The 19,768-nt window shown below is 42.4% G+C and overlaps 4 protein-coding genes across 5 annotated transcripts in view; all 4 read right to left on the bottom strand.

The window, feature by feature from the left end:
- LOC311501147 (E3 ubiquitin-protein ligase TRIM21-like) overlaps positions 1-19,768 on the bottom strand; it is a 233,948-nt gene that overhangs the window by 65,983 nt on the left and 148,197 nt on the right. The window lies entirely within an intron of this gene.
- On the bottom strand, positions 121-4,266 carry LOC311501179 (dynein regulatory complex subunit 4-like). 2 transcript variants are annotated; one of them, XM_084562870.1, is made up of 11 exons: positions 3,874-4,263; positions 3,618-3,704; positions 3,322-3,519; positions 2,954-3,160; positions 2,820-2,874; positions 2,537-2,742; positions 2,292-2,459; positions 2,126-2,212; positions 1,835-2,044; positions 1,696-1,761; positions 121-1,625 (listed from the first exon to the last, which is right to left on the bottom strand). In XM_084562870.1, exons 1-11 carry the CDS (start codon positions 3,874-3,876, stop codon positions 1,512-1,514), a joined length of 1,401 nt encoding a protein of 466 aa, XP_084418996.1. In that variant the 5' UTR covers positions 3,877-4,263; the 3' UTR covers positions 121-1,511. The 2 variants fall into 2 exon arrangements, with proteins under 2 accessions (XP_084418996.1, XP_084418995.1); XM_084562869.1 differs by having other exon boundaries at positions 1,835-2,212; positions 3,874-4,266.
- On the bottom strand, positions 4,530-6,219 carry LOC311501292 (uncharacterized protein). Its single transcript, XM_084563016.1, has 2 exons — positions 5,985-6,219; positions 4,530-5,322 (listed from the first exon to the last, which is right to left on the bottom strand). The coding sequence occupies exons 1-2, from the start codon at positions 6,043-6,045 to the stop codon at positions 4,781-4,783; spliced, it is 603 nt and encodes a 200-aa protein (XP_084419142.1). The 5' UTR covers positions 6,046-6,219; the 3' UTR covers positions 4,530-4,780.
- Positions 14,442-17,396, bottom strand: LOC311501341 (arginine-hydroxylase NDUFAF5, mitochondrial-like). Its single transcript, XM_084563105.1, has 4 exons — positions 17,383-17,396; positions 16,598-16,681; positions 15,626-15,708; positions 14,442-14,825 (listed from the first exon to the last, which is right to left on the bottom strand). Exons 2-4 carry the CDS (start codon positions 16,677-16,679, stop codon positions 14,739-14,741), a joined length of 252 nt encoding a protein of 83 aa, XP_084419231.1. The 5' UTR covers positions 16,680-16,681; positions 17,383-17,396; the 3' UTR covers positions 14,442-14,738.

The following is a 19,768-nucleotide window of genomic DNA, read 5'->3' on the forward strand; positions in this document are numbered from 1 at the left end:
CTTTTCTGAGGACGTTGTGTCTCTGTCCACGTCCACCGGGAAGAAATGGAAACGACGCTATCCATTGTTTCGCCAACAAAAAACAACAAACGAACAAGAAAAAGATAATCATTTTCCCCCCAGATGTCTATTTATTAAAGAGACAGGACAGTCATCACAGTTTAAAGTCAGTTGGACAAGAAGCAAAACCTGGAAACTAGAAAACTTCGTCAGTCAGCGGCGGCCATCTTTGATTCCACTTCTACTAAATACAATTCAGCATTTATTAACCCATCGTCCTTCTCTGAAGAGATTCTCTCTTCGTCCATGTCCATGTAGTTGACAGTGGGTCTCTAGTGGACGTCCCAGACTCTGGTTGCTTCGTCAGTGACGCCTCATGGTGGATTTACCCTTCACTGCCCTTCTGATTGGTCAGCTGACCACCAGTTAGAGGCTTCTACCTTTTCCCAAGTCCTGACTTCCTGCGTTACTGCTGTGAACACGGAGGAGAGTCGGATTTTGTTTGTCTGACCTAGCAACAGTAACACAGGAAGTGACTTGACACAGGGTAAGGAGCCTTCTGATTGGTGGTCAGCGGACCAATTAGAAGGTCCAACGAAAGGTCCAATCTGACGGTAGGAACCAAAGTGGTGGACGGTGTTTCCTTCAGGTTTGAGCCACGTGTCAATCAACTGAATCAGTCACTCCCATTGGTCCAGATTAGTTCAACTTGGTTGGTACCGCCCACTTTATGTCTCCAAAGGTTTCTTCCTTCACAGTCTCTGGTCAACACTGATCGTCTCTTCCTGAGTGGACGAACCATCAGGAGACAGTTTCATGGACATCAGGGACGTGATCTTCAACGCTGACAGAAACCAACTGTGTGGTGAAACATGAAGGGAACTAGAACGGTCTTCTGTTTCAGCTCTTGTTTGCTTTGAACTGTTAAATAATGAAATATGTTGAAGAGTTTGAAGAGAAGATCTTTGTCTGAGCGTCAAAATGTCAAACAAAAACGTACTTTGTGTTTTTGTCTGTTTTTACTCTTTGTTGTTTTGACGCTAACGAACCTGTTTTCTGTTCAACATTTCATGACGATATACGGAAAAGATGAGATGTTTGAGTCTGTAAGTGATGAACCGTGACTCGTTCGGTTCAATTTAAAGCTACAGTGCAGAGCTTTGTCTCCCCCTTCTGGCAATAACAGCAATAACACAAACAGTCCTCCGAAGATGTCTCTGTCTCTGGTTGTTTGTGTTTCTGGTTTGTCTCTTTTTAACGAACGATGACAGAAAAGCAACAACAATAATAATCAACCTTTTCCTGAGCGCCTCCCAGATTCTGTTCCCTCATAGAACCTCGGTTACATTAGTAACTTGTGTTTTTCCAGCATGGCTGATCCAGTTTATTGTTTAACAACATGTTTACCTGATGAACATCTCCAGCACAACTTATGAAACACATGATTCTCAGCAGCAGGACGGTTTAGTGACGATTAAAAAGTCTTCAGGTGGACTCGTTGTGAGAAGCCGTCAGTCTCTGGGGGTCGCTGTGTTCAGGATCTGGTCTGAGGGTCTGAAGTCGTGCAGAGGGACGCCCACAGACTTCAGCCTCTCCGTACAGGTGTGCAGCAGCTCGTCGTACTCCTGCAGATCAAACATCCACCTGAGCTGCAGCGACATGAACCTGAGCAGAAACTACCGTGGGACCACTCACCTGACGTTCTCTGGCCAGGTCCTCCTGTAGGGCGCCGATGGCCGCCTGCTTAGACTCCAGGATCTCCTGCAAGCAGAGGAAGAGACGTTAAGACGGGGGACCGGTTGTCTTCGGTCGCCTCAACGATCCGCGGTTCTACCTCCAGCCTGTTGGCGGCGCTGCTGCCCACCGCCGGGTCGACGTTGGAGGCCGAGAGCGCGGCGCAGAGCTGAGCCTGCTTCTTCTCCAGAGTCTGGGTCAGCGCCGCCATCTTCCTCTCCAGCAGCATCTCCTTCATGCTGCTCCTCTGCTGGACGTCCAAGATGGCGTCCGTCTGCCTCCTCAGCAGCTCGTCGCGCTCCTGCTCCATCTGTCGACGGCACAACGTCCAGTGAGGTCGAACAGTTCTGTTGTAGTACTGATGATGATGATGATGATGGAGGAGGTTTACCTTGTCGAAGGCCTGCAGCAGCAGCTCGTGCTCCACCGTCAGGTCTCTGAGCTCCTTCTCAATCAGCTTCACCTGAGCTCGACTCACCTGTCAACCATCAGACGCCTCATGAGTTATTTAAACTAGTCCGGTCTGCCTCTGCTGCCTCCTGCTGGTGTGAACTCACCACCGCCCGGGCCTTGGCCTCCTCGTGCTCCTGGAGCCGCCTCTGAAGTTGGGGCAGCTGGAGGCGAGCCTCGTTCAGAGCCTCCGTCAGGCGTTGGTTCTCCCTCTGAGCGGCCGACAGCTCCTTCTCCGCTCGGCTCTGACGCTTCTGGACCTCGGCCAGCTCCTCCTGTCAGAACCAGAACCAGAACCCGGTGAGATCAGGAGTCTGGAGCCTGAGGCGGATCAGAACCACCGGTCTTTCACCTTCAGCAGCTTCTGGTCCGACAGTAGTTTGGTCTGAACGCCGGAGAAATACTCCTCAGCTCCACGGAGAGCTCGGTCCTGATCCTCCACCAGAGCCTCCACGCGGCTCCTCATCCTCTCCTCCACCTCCTCCACCGCCAGCCTGCGCCTCCTCTCCTCACCCTCCAGGAGGGATTGGAGCTGCTGCTGGGCCCGGACCTCCATCTCTACAGGGGGGGGGGGGGGACATTTGTGTTTGACTCCTCATACGAAACCTGTCAGATCTGATGAGTCATGTGATCACCTGTGATCCTCCTCTGGTACTGGTTGGTCAGCTCCATCAGCTCCACCTGGTGTTTCTGGGACAGAGGCACGATGCGTTCAGGGGCAGGAACCAGACGTCAGACATTAATGAGCCGAGGTCAGTGAAGGTCTCACCAGCTTCAGCTCCCTGACGGAGGCCTCGTTGTGGAGCCTCTTCTCCCTGAATCCAGACTGAACTCCTCCCAGGTCCCGTCGCTGACTCAGCTCCGACCTCCTGTTCTGGTCCTGGGTCGACGAGGAGGAGACCACTCCCTCCGTCTTCACCTGACAGGAGGAGGTGTGGTGCTCCAGCAGGACGCGCTTCAGCTTCTGCTTGTAAACCTGAGGTCACGTGACGGAGGGAGGGAGGACAGGAAGGAAGACAGGGAGGAGGAGAGGGGGAGGAAGAGGAGGAGGAGGAGGGAAGCAAGGGAGGAGAGTTTGATCTCCAGGAAAAATATATGACTGATGAAAGGATGAGTGTATAGATGAGTGCAGCTCACCGTGATCTCCACCCGGTGGCGCTCCTCGGCCTCCTCCCGCTCCCTGCTGCGGTTCCTCAGCTCGGCCTCGGTCTCCTCCAGGTTCCTCTTGGACACCTCCCAGAAGGCCTGGATCTTGTCCCTCTCCAGCTGGAAGTAGCTCCGCTCCTCTCGCTCCCGGTCCAGCTCCTCTCGGAGGCGGATGATGTGCTCCTCCAGCTGCGGGTCAGAGACAAACCGTTACCAGCCTCCGCCCCCCCCCCCCCGCGCCCGCGAGCACCGGGGCTAACGTTAGCCGCGCTAGCCGCAGCTCTCACCTGATCCTTGGACATCTCCTCCGTGGACACGCCGTCCACCACCGAGGAGGACTTCCCCTTCCCGGACTTCTTGCTCTTCTTTGGCGCCTGAGCAGAGAACACAGCGACGCCGTTAGCTCCATGCTAGCTCTCCGTTAGCAAGCCGTTAGCTCACCGCGGCTCACGGTCAAAGTACGAGGCTGTTTATCCGCCGGTGCTAAGCTCACGTGCGAACCAGCGACATTTTGTATACGTTATAAAATAAAAGTTTACTCACCATCGTGAAGTTCTGCGCAGACTCCAGAGAGACACGAGCTAATGTTGACCGCGACTAGCTAGCTAGCTAGCACAGAGAGGCAGCCGTAAACAGGAGGCGCTGCCATGGCAACGCGGTCACATGATCAACCTTCGCGTCTCGTCACAGGAGCGAAGAAGAAAATCTGTAAATTAAATAAAATCAAAACTTTATTTAATTTACTATATTTTATATTTGTTTTTATATTTACGTAGCTTATATTTTATGTTTCTTTATGCTTTTCCCTTTTGTTTTTGCATTAAATTAATAAAATATACCGAAAATTATAAAAATGTATTTGCAATAAATAATTAAAATATATTAGATAAGATCTGATTCAACTTCACTGTTATTGGCCAGTAGCAGAGCCAATAAAATAAAAAAATAAAAAATAATAATAGTGCAAAGAAGGTAAAATAAAATATATTTATTTTACATTCATTTCTCTTATTTACACATTTATTTTCTTATTCTTTTACATGTTTTTAGAAAATTCAGATAATGAAAAAAGATGTTTCATGATGAAAAATAAACAACAGATTCACTGATAAATACTAATTAAAACTTTTTTTGCAAAAAAGTGTGTCTGCATTTTCAAACATGAACGTTTTCTACCAAAGTAATCTGAATAATTTTTTAACAGCTGTTCAGATAAAACACTTTAAAAATCATAAACATCAATAAACTTACATTCAGGGTCTTAAGCTAGGTCACATTTATTTAATATTCTGATTAAACACATAAATTACATAGTTTGTACAAAACAAGACGAGGTCTCAAATATCCAAATGATATAAACTTCAGAAGCCTCTTATAATAAATATTTGAAGATGAATCCAGTCAACACATCTATTCTGAACAGAAACAGATCTCTGGGTCAATGACTGGTTCACGTCTGTATTGGATTCTGAGCTAGAGAGTAAACACATTCGCTGTTGTGTCTCAGCAGGTCCTGACCCAGGTTCTCTCTGATCTCCTCGTAAACCACCTCTGCTGCAGCCTCCTCCACGTCACGTTTTCTCTTGGCCGTGTAGAGTCTCAGGCTTACGATGGCCAACAGGACCAGAGCAGAACCTATCGCCACGCCGACGGGGATTTTCCACCAGTCGGAGGGTTGTTGGGTCTCTGTGTGGTTTGATTCAGGGATTAGAACCAGGCTGTCGTCTCCTGGATCCACCATGTTGGGATCCGTGGTCACATTCACCACTTTCAGATAAACCTTATTTGTTTTATTGCACAGATACATCCTTTCATCAGAGCTCTCCACCTTAGAGATCACCAGAGCGTTGTTGTTCGTGGAGCTGTAGCGTCCAGAGACCAGAGGCTCGTGTTGACCGTTGCTGAAACGAGTCCATACCACAGCTCCCTTCTCATGAGGACAGGGGAGTGTAGCTGTCGACCCCTGTGCTACGACCACCTCTAGCATATCTGCTAAAAGACGACAATAAATCTGTGAAGGTCTTTCAGGTCATGATATAAGATAGATAGATAGTTTCTTTATTAATCCCAAACTGGGAAATTCCTCTGTTGCAGCAGCAATGTACAGGCATTCAATCATACATAAATATAACAAGAGCTAAAAATCAACAATAAAAATAGAGAACTAAAAAATAAAACTAAAAAACTAAAAAATATAAATTAAAGAACAAACTGAAACTAAGACATCTGGACTTGTTGAGTTTCTCGAAGACATTTCCTCCAAGTCTTTTTAGTTCCTGACAAAAACCTAAACACCAGTCATCTAGAACTCACTGATATGTAACATTGGCTCATTTTCCTCAATAAACCGACCGTCTGACCTGTCTATTTCTGTTTTATGTGTTTGTTTGCGTTCTCTTTGTCTACTTTCAGGACTTGTGTGAAAGTCCATTGATGAGTTATTTTATGAAGAAATACAGAAAAAAAAATTACAAACGCAAAAAATTTATAGCTCCACTTTAAATCCTTTGGAAAAGGACATCTGTGAACAAATAAAACATCTATAAACTCAAGCTTTTATTTAAAATTGCAGTTTTCTGTTACTGACTGAAATAATAATAAGATCAATGAGCCTTTAGTCTCAAGATAAATTAAGTTTATGCAGGTTTTCTTACCATTCGAGGCCAAACAGCAGCGTCCAGCGACGACTAAGACTAAGAGTTTGTAAAGCAGCATCTCCGCTGCCTGCAGGCGTCTGATTCACAGCAGTAAAGAAGAAGTGACTTTCCTTTGAAAGAGGAAGTCTTAAATGTGGGCGGTAAATCTGACACATAAACAATAATGGACTGAAACAGTCTTTTCCCGCAGTAACTCAAACTAAACGACAGATTAAAAGTTGGTCGAGTTGTATTAAACTCGACAACAGTCAAATCAAAAGGAAAACCTTGCATCGTCTGCAAAAGAATGTAATATCATAAATAAATACATTTAGCAGCATCAACACCGTTGCTAATTTTACCATCACTGAGTTATGCTGCTATAGGCGTAGGCTGCTGGGGGACGATGCACTGAGCACGTGTCCCCTACTCTCTTCTCTCTCACATCCTCTTCTTCACTGAACTCTTGTCCTCCAACTTCTTATCTACTACTAGTCATGCAGTTCTGTGCTATTACTGTACAGCATGTTAACTGCTGCGTGTCCCTGTCTCCCCTCCCCCTGCTGCTTCTGTCTCTAATGGAGCTCTGAACAGCTGTTTATTGACTTGAGGACATGATCCAGACTTTGGAACAAGCTGCAAAATCTCTCACACATTAAAGGGGAACTACTGTTTTTTACAACCTGGACCTTATTTCTGGCATAAAATACGGTTGTTTACTCACCCATATAACTTTTGTGTAATTTGTAGTCCTTCAGGAGATAATTAGATCAGCGTATATCCATATAGTGGGAGTGACTGGGGCACCGAAACGCAGACTCTAAATAACGCATTATGTACCGCGAAACTCGTTCATTTCACCAATATTTTGTTATTGTACATAACCCGATCTATAGATTGACCTTCAGACCCCAGATGAAGTCTTCTGACCTGGATGATGTCATCTCTGAGCGCCGCGCGTACCCGTGATGGTTGGCTTGTTTACCTGTAATTTGCTGCTGCTAGTTTTTTTACGTAACATGGCTGAATATTTTTCCAATTCTGAGGTTGTGGATGAACCAACAAAATATTGGTGAAATTAACAAGTTTTCCGGCAGATAATGTGTAATTTAGAGGCTGCGTTTCGGTGCCCCAGTCACTCCCACTATATATATAGGAGGATCTAATTATCTCCCGAAGGAATACAAATTACACAAAAGTTATATGGGTGAGTAAACAACCGTATTTTATGCCAGAAATAAGGTCCAGGTTGTAAAAAACAGTAGTTCCCCTTTAATTTTAGATTTATTTCTTCCACAAATCAGCTCTGTTGAGTAGGTGGTCTTTAATGTGACCCAAGACTCATTGTGTGTTCACACTACCAAAGGAAAGAGGTCACATGTGTCCCAGACCACCTCTGTTCACACCTTGGACTTTAACCTGGACACTTGTGATCAGATTGGGATGGATGTTAATGTGAAGGTCAGATGAGGCCAAATATAAGTGAAAGGTTGACGTTCTTGTTGGTGAAAGTGACGCCTTCAAATGTGGAAGGAAGAATGATGACTTTCTGCTGGTCTTAGCTGTGTGACAGTATAGGGAGGAGTGAATGTGTGAAAAGTACTTTCTGTTATAGCGACTGTAAACCACAGGAAGTCATAGACCCTAGTTTTACAGGTCTCATCATTTCTGAGTGACTTAAAAGATTCATATCTATCAAGAAAAGGGTTATAATTACACAAATTGAAAGTAATAGTCAGTGAAAACGCTGATAAGAGTTAAACTGACCATGTTTTATCTGCGGGTCAATGAGTCACCAGCTCCTGTGGTTTACACCTTTATTCCAGAGGAAAGTCATACAGCACAGAGTTAAACAGGCTACAAAACATTTTTTAAATTAGATGTATTATGTGCCGTTCCTCGGCTCTAGGACTTGTTGGTGTCGGTCGGCCGACTGATCTTCGACAAATCTGCAAACGACGCGGTGGCCGATCCTCGCTTCGCTGGTTTGGCCTGAAAGGAAAGAAAACTCAACACTCAGATGATGTTTATGACTTTAACCGTCATCTAAGATTTAATTCAGTGATGATGGAGAAAAAAAAACCTTAAGAGACATGAAGTGGGCGGTACCTAGTTGAACTAATCTCAACCAATGGGAGCCACTGATCCAGTTGATTGATACGTGACTCAAACATTTACCTGAAGGAAACACCGTCCACCATTTTGGTTCCTACCACCAGATCCACCATGATGATAGCAGCTTGGAGCAAGAAGAGCTAGCTCCACCCACGCACTAGACATATTTATATGTTCTACTTGGTTCACTGGGAAATATACAAGAGGGTTACCTAGGCAACTGTCAGCCACAAAGACATGGGCGACCAGAGAATTGGTTTATATGTGGACGGGAGTTTATGCAACATTAGCTGGTTTAGGCTAACGTTGGTTAGTTTAGGCTAATGATAGTTGGTTTAGGCTAACATTAGCTGGTTTGGGCTAACGTTGGTTAGTTTAGGCCAGTATTAGCTGGTTTAGGCTAACTTTAGCTGGTTTAGACTAACATTGGTTAGTTTAGGCTAATGATAGTTGGTTTAGGGCTAACATTAGCTGGTTTGGGCTAACGTTGGTTAGTTTAGGCCAGTATTAGCTGGTTTAGATTTATGTTAGCTGGTATAGGTTAAGATTATTCAAGCTAACATCACCATCAAATTCACCACGCTGACAGCGACTCGAAGCGTCAGGGTAGATGTAGCAAGAAGAGCTAGCACGGTCCACACAATAGATATATTTATGATTTCTGAGGGTTAGGGTTAGTTTTTTTTAGGGTTGTATTGTTGTTGTTGCAATACCACAAATGACCACTAGGACACGTTAGCTAAACGTGGAGCCCGACGTCATCTTTCCTCCAAAAGGACCTGAACAGAATCACAGACTGGATCGTACATCGTGGACTGTGACGAACTCGTCTGCTGCGTCAGGTGGTCTTACCTGTGACTCATGAGGCTTCCAGCCAATCATGTAGAGGATCTCAAAGGTGGCGGGAAGGGAACCGTCCTCATTCCCATACATCTCTGAAACATTACAAACGGGCAGAGTTTAGAAAAACAGATTTAGTTCCTGGTCTATTTCAGTCTGATGGTTCACTGGATGATGATGATGATGAACAACAAGCACCAGATCACCAGAAAACAGAAGTATCAAAAATATGTCACAATGAGGAACAATCAGTTTATATTAGAACAGACATCTGTTTAGACTTTATGTTACTGTTTTGATACATTTGTTTTTGGCTGTTTCATGTCTCTGTTGTTGTTTCTCAACTCTATGAGGTTATTTTGAATCATCTTCTGGTTGTTATGCCCATTTCTGTGACTGTTTTATGTCTATGTTTTGGTCATTAAATGTGTTTCTTTGATCTTTTTGCGTTAGCTGTCCCTTTATGACCATTTGACATCTCTTTGTGGTTGTTTTAAATCATATTCTATCGTTATATGTGTTACTGGAGTCAGTTATGCTCATTTTAGTGAGATGTTTTGTCTCTTTTTAGTCATTTTATGGACATTAGACATCGGTTTTTGGTGTTTTTGTGTCTTTATGAGTCATTAAGCATCACTTTTCTGGTCCGTATATATATATATATATTATATTACACTGAGCCACTCAAATAATTGTATGAATTTCAGGGGATTATTTGTCTCTTTACGTTCAGTTTTGTGTCACTTTGTCATTTCACATCTCTTTATGGCAGTTTAGCATCATTATCTGGTCGTTAGTCACATTTTTGTTCCTTTTGTTTCACCAGAAATTGTTATTCACCAGTTTGAGGTTGATATAAAATCATGCTTTGGTTGTTACGCTCATTTCTGTGGTTGTTTTGTGTATTTTTGTGTTCATTGAGTTATGTCTCACAGAGCTTCTGGAAAGACAAGTTGTTTTTATCTGACTGTGACATCATTGTTTGCGTCTTTTAACAGAAGATCTCACCTTTATAAATAGCTGCCGCTGCTAATATAGTGTCTCTGTGCAGCAGCAATCTTCTGTTCCAGGCACAGTTGCTCTCACCCATACCTGCAGAGCAACACGATTTACATTTAGGTACATCCATCCTTCTGTGTGTGAAACCTTTAAATATGGATGCTAACTCAGCAACAGCCTCAAAATGTTGGAACTCTTAAGTCTCATGAAGCTTTTATTGATAAGATCATTTAACTCAGTTACATTAAATCATTTGTTTTTGATTAAATGAATGAACTTGTGCCTGACGTCATGCTCTATGAATCTTCCGCCATTGAGGCTCAAACATTTTCCTCCAGAGTCACTTATCTCAACACATATTAGACATAATTAGATGATTGCAAGCGATCATAAAGGGGGTCCATGCCGTGGAAAAGTCTTCCCCGAGCGGGACGCAGGGACATAAGTGGGTCGGACACGGCCTGAAAGGAGGCAAAGTGTCTGCGGAGGAATCCTTTGGCTGAGAAGTGAATGAGAGTCATGCGGGTTGGAAGCAACGAGATTTAATTGGCTTGTATGCAATCTGCCATGGATGCCTCAGTATACCACTAGAGGGAGTCATAGGCTAAAGCAGGTGGGAAAAGACCTGACAGGTCGTAGTAACGTGTAACGAACGATGACAGAAAAGCAACAACAATCAACCTTTTCCTGAGCGCCTCCCAGATTCTGTTCCCTCATAGAACCTTGGTTACATGTAACTTGTGTTTTTCCAGCATGGCTGATCCAGTTTATTGTATAACAACATGTTTACCTGATGAACATCTCCAGCACAACTTATGAAACACATGATTCTCAGCAGCAGGACGGTTTAGTGACTATTAAAAAGTCTTCAGGTGGACTCGTTGTGAAGCCATCAGTCTCTGGGGGTCGCTGTGGACATTTGTAGTCGGTTGTATTTGACTCCTCATACAAAACCTGTCATATCTGATGAAGAGATGAGTCATGTGATCACCTGTGATCCTGCTCTGGTATTGGTTGGTCAGCTCCATCAGCTCCACCTGGTGTTTCTGGGACAGAGGCACGATGCGTTCAGGGGCAGGAACCAGACGTCAGACATTAATGAACTGAGGTCAGTGAAGGTCTCACCAGCTTCAGCGAGGAGGAGACCACTCCCTCCATCTTCACCTGACAGGAGGAGGTGTGGTGCTCCAACAGGAGTGTCACAGGAGCGAAGAAGAAAATCTGTAAAATAAATAATAGTTATTTCTTTATTTAAATTACTGTATTTTATATTTGTTTTTATATTTACATAGCTTATATTTTATGTTTCTTTATGCTTTTCCCTTTTGTTTTTGCACTTAATGAATAAAATATACAGAAAATTATAAAAATGTATTTGCAATAAATAATTAAAATATACTAGATAAGATCTGATTCAACTTCACTGTTATTGTCCAGGAGCAGAGTGCAAACAAAGTGAAAGAAGGTGTCTCGGTAAAAATATATTTATTTTACGTCAATTTCTCTTTTTTATTTTACACATTTATTTTCTTATTCTTTTACATGTTTTTAGAAAATTCAGATAATGAAAAAAGATGTTTCATGATGAAAAATAAACAACAGATTCACTGATAAATACTAATTAAAACTTTTTTTGCAAAAACGCGTGTCTGCATTTTCAAACACGAACGTTTACAAGTTTTCTACCAAAGTAATCTGGATAATTTTTTAACAGCTGTTCGGATAAAACATTTTTAAAAACTCACAAACATCAAATAAACTTACATTCAAGGTCTAAAGCTAAGTCAAAATTATTCATTTAATATTCAGATTAATCATATAAATTACATGGAGTTTGTACAAAACAAGACGAGGTCTTAAACATCCAAACGATCTAAACATCAGAAGCCTCTCATAATAAACATTTGAAGATGAATCCAGTCAAAACTCTTCTGAACAGAAACAGATCTCTGGGTCGTGAGTGTCACCAGATCAGAGATGTGTCCGGTCAATGACTGGTTTCCGTCTGTTGCGGATTAGAGAGTAAACACATTCGCTGTCGTGTCTCAGCAGGTCCTGACCCAGGTTCTCTCTGATCTCCCTGTAAACCACCTCAGTTGCAACCTCCTCCATGTCAGGTTGTCTCTTGGCCGAGCTTACGACGGCCAACAGGACCAGAGCAGAACCTATCACCACGCCGACAGGGATTTTCCACCAGTCAGAGGGTTGTTGGGTCTCTGTGTGGTTCGATCCAGGGACTAGAACCTGGCTGTCGTCTCCTGGATCCACAATGTTGGGATCCGTGGTCACTCTCAGCACTTTCAGAAAAACCGTGGGTTTTTTGTTGCACAGATACAACCTTTCATCAGAGCTCTCCACCTTAGAGATCACCAGAGCGTTGTTGGTTGTGGAGCTGTAGCGTCCAGAGACCAGAGGCACTTGTTGACCGTTTATGAAACAAGTCCATACCACATCTCCCTTCTCATGAGGACAGGGGAGTGTAGCTGTCTTCCCCTGCGCTGCGACCACCTCTAGCATATCTGCCAAAAGACGACAATAAATCTGTGAAGGTCTTTCAGGTCATGGTATAAATTAAAGAACAAACTGAAACTAAGACATCTGGACTTGTTGAGTTTCTCAAAGACATTTCCTCCAAGTCTTTTAAGTTCCTGATAAAAACCTAAATACCAGTCATCTAGAACTCACTGATATGTAACATTGGCTCATTTTCCTCAGTAAACTGACCGTCTAATATTTTTGTTTATGTGTTTGGTCAACATTAGCTTTCAGGACTTGTGTGAAAGTCCATTGATGAGTCATTTTATGAAGAAATGTAGAAAAAAAAAAAACTTTATAGCTCCACATTAAATCCTTGGACTACTGACGTGAAAATGACATCTGTGAACAAATAAAACATCTATAAACTCAAGCTTTTATTTAAAATTGCAGTTTTCTGTTAATGATTGAAATAATAAGACCAATTTAACTTAAGATAAATTAAGTTTTTAATAAATGAAGAGTGAATCCTAAGCTCTAGTACTGTTATGCAGGTTTTCTTACCATTTGAGGCCAAACAGCAGCGTCCAGTGACGACTAAGACTAAGAGTTTGTAAAGCAGCATCTCCGCTGCCTGCAAGCGTCTGATTCACAGCAATAAAGAAGTGACTTTCCTTTGAAAGAGGAAGTCTTAAAGGTGACATAGAATGATTGAACGGGGTATTTATCCTTGATCTGTGATGTGACATGCAGACAACATTTGGTTGGGTCTGTAATGCCTTAGAAGCTTCCTAAAAACCTCTCTCAGAAAGCTATATTAGGGTGGGGGATTTTAAACGCGTGGTTTTGCACCTATTTGGCGCCCCTTCGGGCTTAACTGGCAACCTCATTATGAAATGCAAGCACTTGACGCTGATTGGCTGCATTTGCTGCCACTCAAAAGAATGTAAACTTCGCTATAGAGAGCCGAAGTCCCGCCCCTCTACTTACCGAAGGGAGTTTTGGTCGGTTCTGTACGCGCCAGCATGCGGGACTTGTAGTTCGTTTAATTACGTATTTTCCATAGCGTTTTACTGAACTATCTTGCGACAAACTGTGACATTCTTGACATGTAAAATCATTTTTTATTCTGAAAAACAACATATGTATAATCCAAGGCACAAGTCGATCGGGACCAGAAAATATTTTATCTTTCGCCATAGACTGCCGTTCACAAACGAAGTAGCAGTCTGTGGTTGAATGTAGTTGGAATCCGATTATAAATGAACAGCAGCCACGCATCTCGTGCGTTTCTTTCGGTGGGAATGTAATGGAAAGTTTGCACAGCCTGGAAGAGCACACCTCGGAACGCGACTCGCCATTTCGCCTTGAACTCCGCAAGCACTGCTGCAATGTACTTCCCGTTGGAGGCGAGAGGGCGGATGTATGCAAATTATTTTGAAGGGGAGGGAATTGAATGAGAGTGGGGGGGCAGTGAGATGCATTTTACGTAATATGTATCCGTTGTTCAGATTGGGCCATTTTCTGGCTGACATTTCTAAAGGAGGAATTTCTATGAAACGGAGATGTTCAGAATGTCTAGCACTTTTCGTATGTTCGTGAATGCGGGCAGACTACCGTTATTCAACTAAGACAAGGTAAAAACGTTTTTTCATTCTCTGTCACCTTTAAATGTAGGCGGTAAATCCAACTTTCAAGAGATAATGAATAATAGTGAGCTGAAACAGTCTTTTCCCGCAGTAACTAAAACTAAACGACAGATTAAAAGTTGGTCATGTCGTATTTAACTCGACAAAAGTCAAATCAAAAAGAAAAGGTTACATCATTTGAGCCTGATATTAAAGTTTCCGAATGTAACACCGGAAATAAATAAATTTAGCAGCATCAACACCGTTGCTAATTTTACCATCACTTAGTAATGCTGCTATAGGCGTAGGCTGCTGGGGGACGATGCACTGAGCACGTGTCCTCTACTCTCTTCTCTCTCACATCCTCCACTTTCTTTTCTCTGGCACAGAGCTTTTGTCCTCTTAACTTCTTATCTACTACTAGTCATGCAGTTCTGTGCTATTACTGTATAGCATGTTAACTGCTGCGTGTCCCTGTCTCAGGCCGGGCTTCAGACAGGATGTTGTAAAGCGCCTTGATACAATTTCTGTTGTTCGATTGTTATTGATAAGGGTTAAACTCTGACCATGTTTTATCTGCGGGTCAATGAGTCACCAGCTCCTGTGGTTTTCACCTTTATTCCAGAGGAAAGTAATACAGCACAGAGTTAAACAGGCTACAAAACATTTTTTAAATTAGATGTGTTATGTACAGAGCGGCCGCCGTTCCTCAGCTCTAGGACTTGTTGGTGTCGGTCGGCCGACTGATCTTCGACAAATCTGCAAACGACGCGGTGGCCGATCCTCGCTTCGCTGGTTTGGCCTGAAAGGAAAGAAAACTCAACACTCAGATGATGTTTATGACTTTATCCATCATCTAAGATTTAATTCAGTGATGATGGAGAAAAAAAACCCTTAAGAGACATGAAGTGGGCGGTACCAAGTTGAACTAATCTCAAACCAATGGGAGCCACTGATCCAGTTGATTGACACGTGACTCAAACGTTTACCTGAAGGAAACACCGTCCACCATTTTGGTTCCTACCACCAGATCCACCATGATGATAGCAGCTTGGAGCAAGAAGAGCTAGCTCAGCCCACGCACTAGGTATATTTATATGTTCTACTTGGTTCACTGGGAAATATACAAGAGGGTTACCTAGGCAACTGTCAGCCACAAAGACATGGGCGACCAGAGAATTGGTTTATATGTGGACGGGAGTTTATGCACGTTAGCTGGTTTAGGCTAACGTTGGTTAGTTTAGGCCAGTATTAGCTGGTTTAAAATTTATGTTAGCTAGTGTAGGTTAAGATTATTTAAGCTAACATTACCACCAAATTCACCACGCTGATAGCGACTCGGACCGTCAAGTTAACCCAGATGTAGCAAGAAGAGCTAGCACGGTCCACACAATAGATATATTTATGATTTCTGAGGGTTAGGGTTAGTTTTTTTTAGGGTTGTATTGTTGTTGTTGCAATACCACAAATGACCACTAGGACACGTTAGCTAAACGTGGAGCCCGACATCATCTTTCCTCCAACAGGACGTGAACAGAATCACAGACTGGATCGTACATCGTGGACGGTGATGAACTCGTCTGCTGCGCCAGGTGGTCTTACCTGTGACTCATGAGGCTTCCAGCCAATCATGTAGAGGATCTCAAAGGTGGCGGGAAGGGAACCGTCCTCATTCCCATACATCTCTGAAACATTACAAACGGACAGAGTTTAGAAAAACAGATTTAGTTCCTGGTCTATTTCAGTCTGATGGTTCACTGGATGATGATGATGAACAACAAGCACCAGATCATCAGAAAACAGAAGTATCAAAAATATGTCACAATGAGGAACAATCAGTTTGTATTAGAACAGACATCCGTTTAGACTTTATGTTACTGTTTTGATACATTTGTTTTTGGCTGTTTCATGTCTCTGTTGTTGTTTCTCACCTCCATGAGGTTATTTTGAATCATCTTCTGTTTTTTGCCCATTTCTGTGACTGTTTTATGTCTATGTTTTGGTCATTAAATGTGTTTCTCTGATCTTTTTGCATTATCTGTCCCTTTATGACCATTTGACATCTCTTTGTGGTTGTTTTAAATCATATTCTGATCGTTATATGTGTTACTGGAGTCAGTTATGCTCATTTTAGTGAGTTGTTTTGTCTCTCTTTAGTCATTTTATGGACATTAGACATCGGTTTTCAGTGATTTTGTGTCTTTATGAGTCATTAAGCATCACTTTTCTGGTCAGTATTATATTACACTGAAATACTCAAATAATTGTATGAATTTCTGGGGATTATTTGTCTCTTTGCGTTCAGTTTTGTGTCACATTTCACATTTCTTTGTGGCAGTTTAGCATCATTATCTGGTCGTTAGGCACATTTCTGTTTCTTTTGTATCACCTGAAATTGTTATTCACCAGTTTGAGGTTGATATAAAATCATGCTTTGGTTGTTACGCTCATTTCTGTGGTTGTTTTGTGTATTTTTGTGTTCATTGAGTTATGTCTCACAGAGCTTCTGGGAAGACAAGTTGTTTTTATCTGACTGTGACATCATTGTTTGCGTCTTTTAACAGAAGATCTCACCTTTATAAATAGCTGCCGCTGCTAATATAGTGTCTCTGTGCAGCAGCAATCTTCTGTTCCAGGCACAGTTGCTCTCACCCATACCTGCAGAGCAACACGATTTACATTTAGGTACATCCTTCTGTGTGTGAAACCTTTAAATAAAGTGGACGCTAACTCAACAACAGCCTCAAAATGTTGGAACTCTTAAGTCTCATGAAGCTTTTATTGATAAGATCATTGAACTCAGTTACATTAAATCATTTGTTTTTGATTAAATGAATGAACTTGTGCCTGACGTCATGCTCTATGAATCTTCCGCCATTGAGGCTCAAACATTTTCCTCCAGAGTCACTTATCTCAACACATATTAGACATAATTAGATGATTGCAAGCGATCATAAAGGGGGTCCATGCCGTGGAAAAGTCTTCCCCGAGCGGGACGCAGAGACATAAGTGGGTCGGACACGGCCTGAAAGGAGGCAAAGTGTCTGCGGAGGAATCCTTTGGCTGAGAAGTGAATGAGAGTCATGCGGGTTGGAAGCAACGAGATTTAATTGGCTTGTATGCAATCTGCCATGGATGCATTGCCTCAGTCGACCACTAGAGGGAGTCATAGGCTAAAGCAGGTGGGAAAAGACCTGACAGGTCGTAGTAATGTGTAACGAACGATGACAGAAAAGCAACAACAATCAACCTTTTCCTGAGCGCCTCTCAGATTCTGTTCCCTCATAGAACCTTGGTTACATGTAACTTCTGTTTTTCCAGCATGGCTGATCCAGTTTATTGATTAACAACATGTTTACCTGATGAACATCTCCAGCACAACTTATGAAACACATGATTCTCAGCAGCAGGACGGTTTAGTGACTATTAAAAAGTCTTCAGGTGGACTCGATGGGAAGCCGTCAGTCTCTGGGGGTCGCTGTGGACATTTGTAGTCAGCTGTGTTTGACTCCTCATACGAAACCTGTCAGATCTGATGAATAGATGAGTCATGTGATCACCTGTGATCCTGCTCTGGTATTGGTTGGTCAGCTCCATCAGCTCCACCTGGTGTTTCTGGGACAGACGCACGATGCGTTCAGGGGCAGGAACCAGACGTCAGACATTAATGAACTGAGGTCAGTGAAGGTCTCACCAGCTTCAGCGAGGAGGAGACCACTCCCTCCATCTTCACCTGACAGGAGGAGGTGTGGTGCTCCAACAGGAGTGTCACAGGAGCGAAGAAGAAAATCTGTAAAATAAATAATTGTTATTTCTTTATTTAAATTACTATACTTTATATTTGTTTTTATATTTACATAGCTTATATTTTATGTTTCTTTATGCTTTTCCCTTTTGTTTTTGCACTAAATGAATAAAATATACAGAAAATTATAAAAATGTATTTGCAATAAATAATTAAAATATACTAGATAAGATCTGATTCAACTTCACTGTTATTGTCCAGGAGCAGAGTGCAAACAAAGTGCAAAGAAGGTGTCTCGGTAAAAATATATTTATTTTACGTCAATTTCTCTTTTTTATTTTACACATTTATTTTCTTATTCTTTTACATGTTTTTAGAAAATTCAGATAATGAAAAAAGATGTTTCATGATGAAAAATAAACAACAGATTCACTGATAAATACTAATTAAAACTTTTTTTGCAAAAACGCGTGTCTGCATTTTCAAACATGAACGTTTACAAGTTTTCTACTTTAACAGCAGTTCGGATAAAACATTTTAAAAATCATAAACATCAAATAAACTTACATTCAGGGTCTAAAGCTAGGTCAAAATTATTCATTTAATATTCAGATTAATCATATAAATTACATGGAGTTTGTACAAAACAAGACGAGGTCTCAAATATCCAAACGATCTAAACATCAGAAGCCTCTCATAATAAACATTTGAAGATGAATCCAGTCAACATATCTATTCTGAACAGAAACAGATCTCTGGGTTGTGAGTGTCACCAGATCAGAGATGTGTCGGGTCAATGACTGGTTTCCGTCTGTTGCGGATTAGAGAGTAAACAGATTCAGTGTTGCGTCTCAGCTGGTCCTGACCCAGGTTCTCTCTGATCTCCCTGTAAACCACCTCAGTTGCAACCTCCTCCACGTCAGGTTGTCTCTTGGCCGAGCTTACGACGGCCAACAGGACCAGAGCAGAACCTATCACCACGCCGACAGGGATTTTCCACCAGTCAGAGGGTTGTTGGGTCTCTGTGTGGTTCGATCCAGGGACTAGAACCTGGCTGTCGTCTCCTGGATCCACAATGTTTGGATCCGTGGTCACTTTCAGAAAAACCGCCCTTTTGTTGTTGCACATATACATCCTGGTATCAGAGATCTCCACCTTAGAGATCACCAGAGCGTTGTTGGTTGTGGAGCTGTAGCGTCCAGAGACCAGAGTGTCTAGTTGACCGTTGTTGTAACGAGTCCATACCACATCTCCCTTCGCATGAGGACAGGGGAGTGTAGCTGTCGACCCCTGCACTACGACCAGCTCTGGCACACCTGCCAAAAGACGACAATAAATCTGTGAAGGTCTTTCAGGTCATGATATAAATGAAAGAACAAACTGAAACTAAGACATCTGGACTTGGTGAGTTTCTCGAAGACATTTCCTCCAAGTCTTTTTAGTTCCTGATAAAAACCTAAACACCTCACCAGTCATTTAAAACTCACTGATATATAATATTGGCTCATTTTCCTCAATAAACTGAGCGTCTAATATTTCTGTTTCATGTGTTTGTTTGAGTTCTCTTTGTCTACTTTCAGGATTAGTGTGAAAGTCCATCGATGAGTTATTTTATGAAGAAATATAGGATGTATGACGGGAAAAGGACATCTGTGAACAAATAAAACATCTATAAACTCAAGCTTTTATCTACAATTGCAGTTTTCTGTTACTGATTGAAATAATAATAAGATCAATGAGCCTTTAGTCTCAAGATAAATTAAGTTTTTAATAAATAAAGAGTGAATCCTGAGTTCTAGTACTGTCATGCAGGTTTTCTTACCATTCAAGGCCAAACACCAGCATCCAGCGACGACTAAGAGTAAGAGTTTGTAAAGCAGCATCTCCACTGCCTGCAGGCGTCTGATTCACAGCAATAAAGAAGTGACTTTCCTTTGAAAGAGGAAGTTATAAATGTGGGTGGTAAATCCAACTTCCAAGAGATAAATAAACAATAACGG

Source organism: Chelon labrosus (genome assembly GCF_963514085.1).
Source record: "Chelon labrosus genome assembly, chromosome: 2".
NCBI classification, from domain to species: Eukaryota; Metazoa; Chordata; class Actinopteri; order Mugiliformes; family Mugilidae; genus Chelon; species Chelon labrosus.

Coding starts and splice junctions, on each gene's coding strand:
- LOC311501179 (XM_084562869.1), bottom strand. Junction 2,875..2,953: donor CCGTCAGGGAGCTGAAGCTG/GTGAGACCTTCA, acceptor CCTCTGTCCCAG/AAACACCAGGTGGAGCTGAT. Junction 1,626..1,695: donor ACCTGGCCAGAGAACGTCAG/GTGAGTGGTCCC, acceptor TTTGATCTGCAG/GAGTACGACGAGCTGCTGCA.
- LOC311501292 (XM_084563016.1), bottom strand. CDS start 6,045: ATGCTGCTTTACAAACTCTTAGTCTTAGTCGTCGCTGGACGCTGCTGT. Junction 5,323..5,984: donor CTGCTGTTTGGCCTCGAATG/GTAAGAAAACCT, acceptor GTCGTCTTTTAG/CAGATATGCTAGAGGTGGTC.
- LOC311501341 (XM_084563105.1), bottom strand. CDS start 16,679: ATGGGTGAGAGCAACTGTGCCTGGAACAGAAGATTGCTGCTGCACAGA. Junction 15,709..16,597: donor AGCGGCAGCTATTTATAAAG/GTGAGATCTTCT, acceptor GTAATGTTTCAG/AGATGTATGGGAATGAGGAC. Junction 14,826..15,625: donor GGAAGCCTCATGAGTCACAG/GTAAGACCACCT, acceptor CTTTCCTTTCAG/GCCAAACCAGCGAAGCGAGG.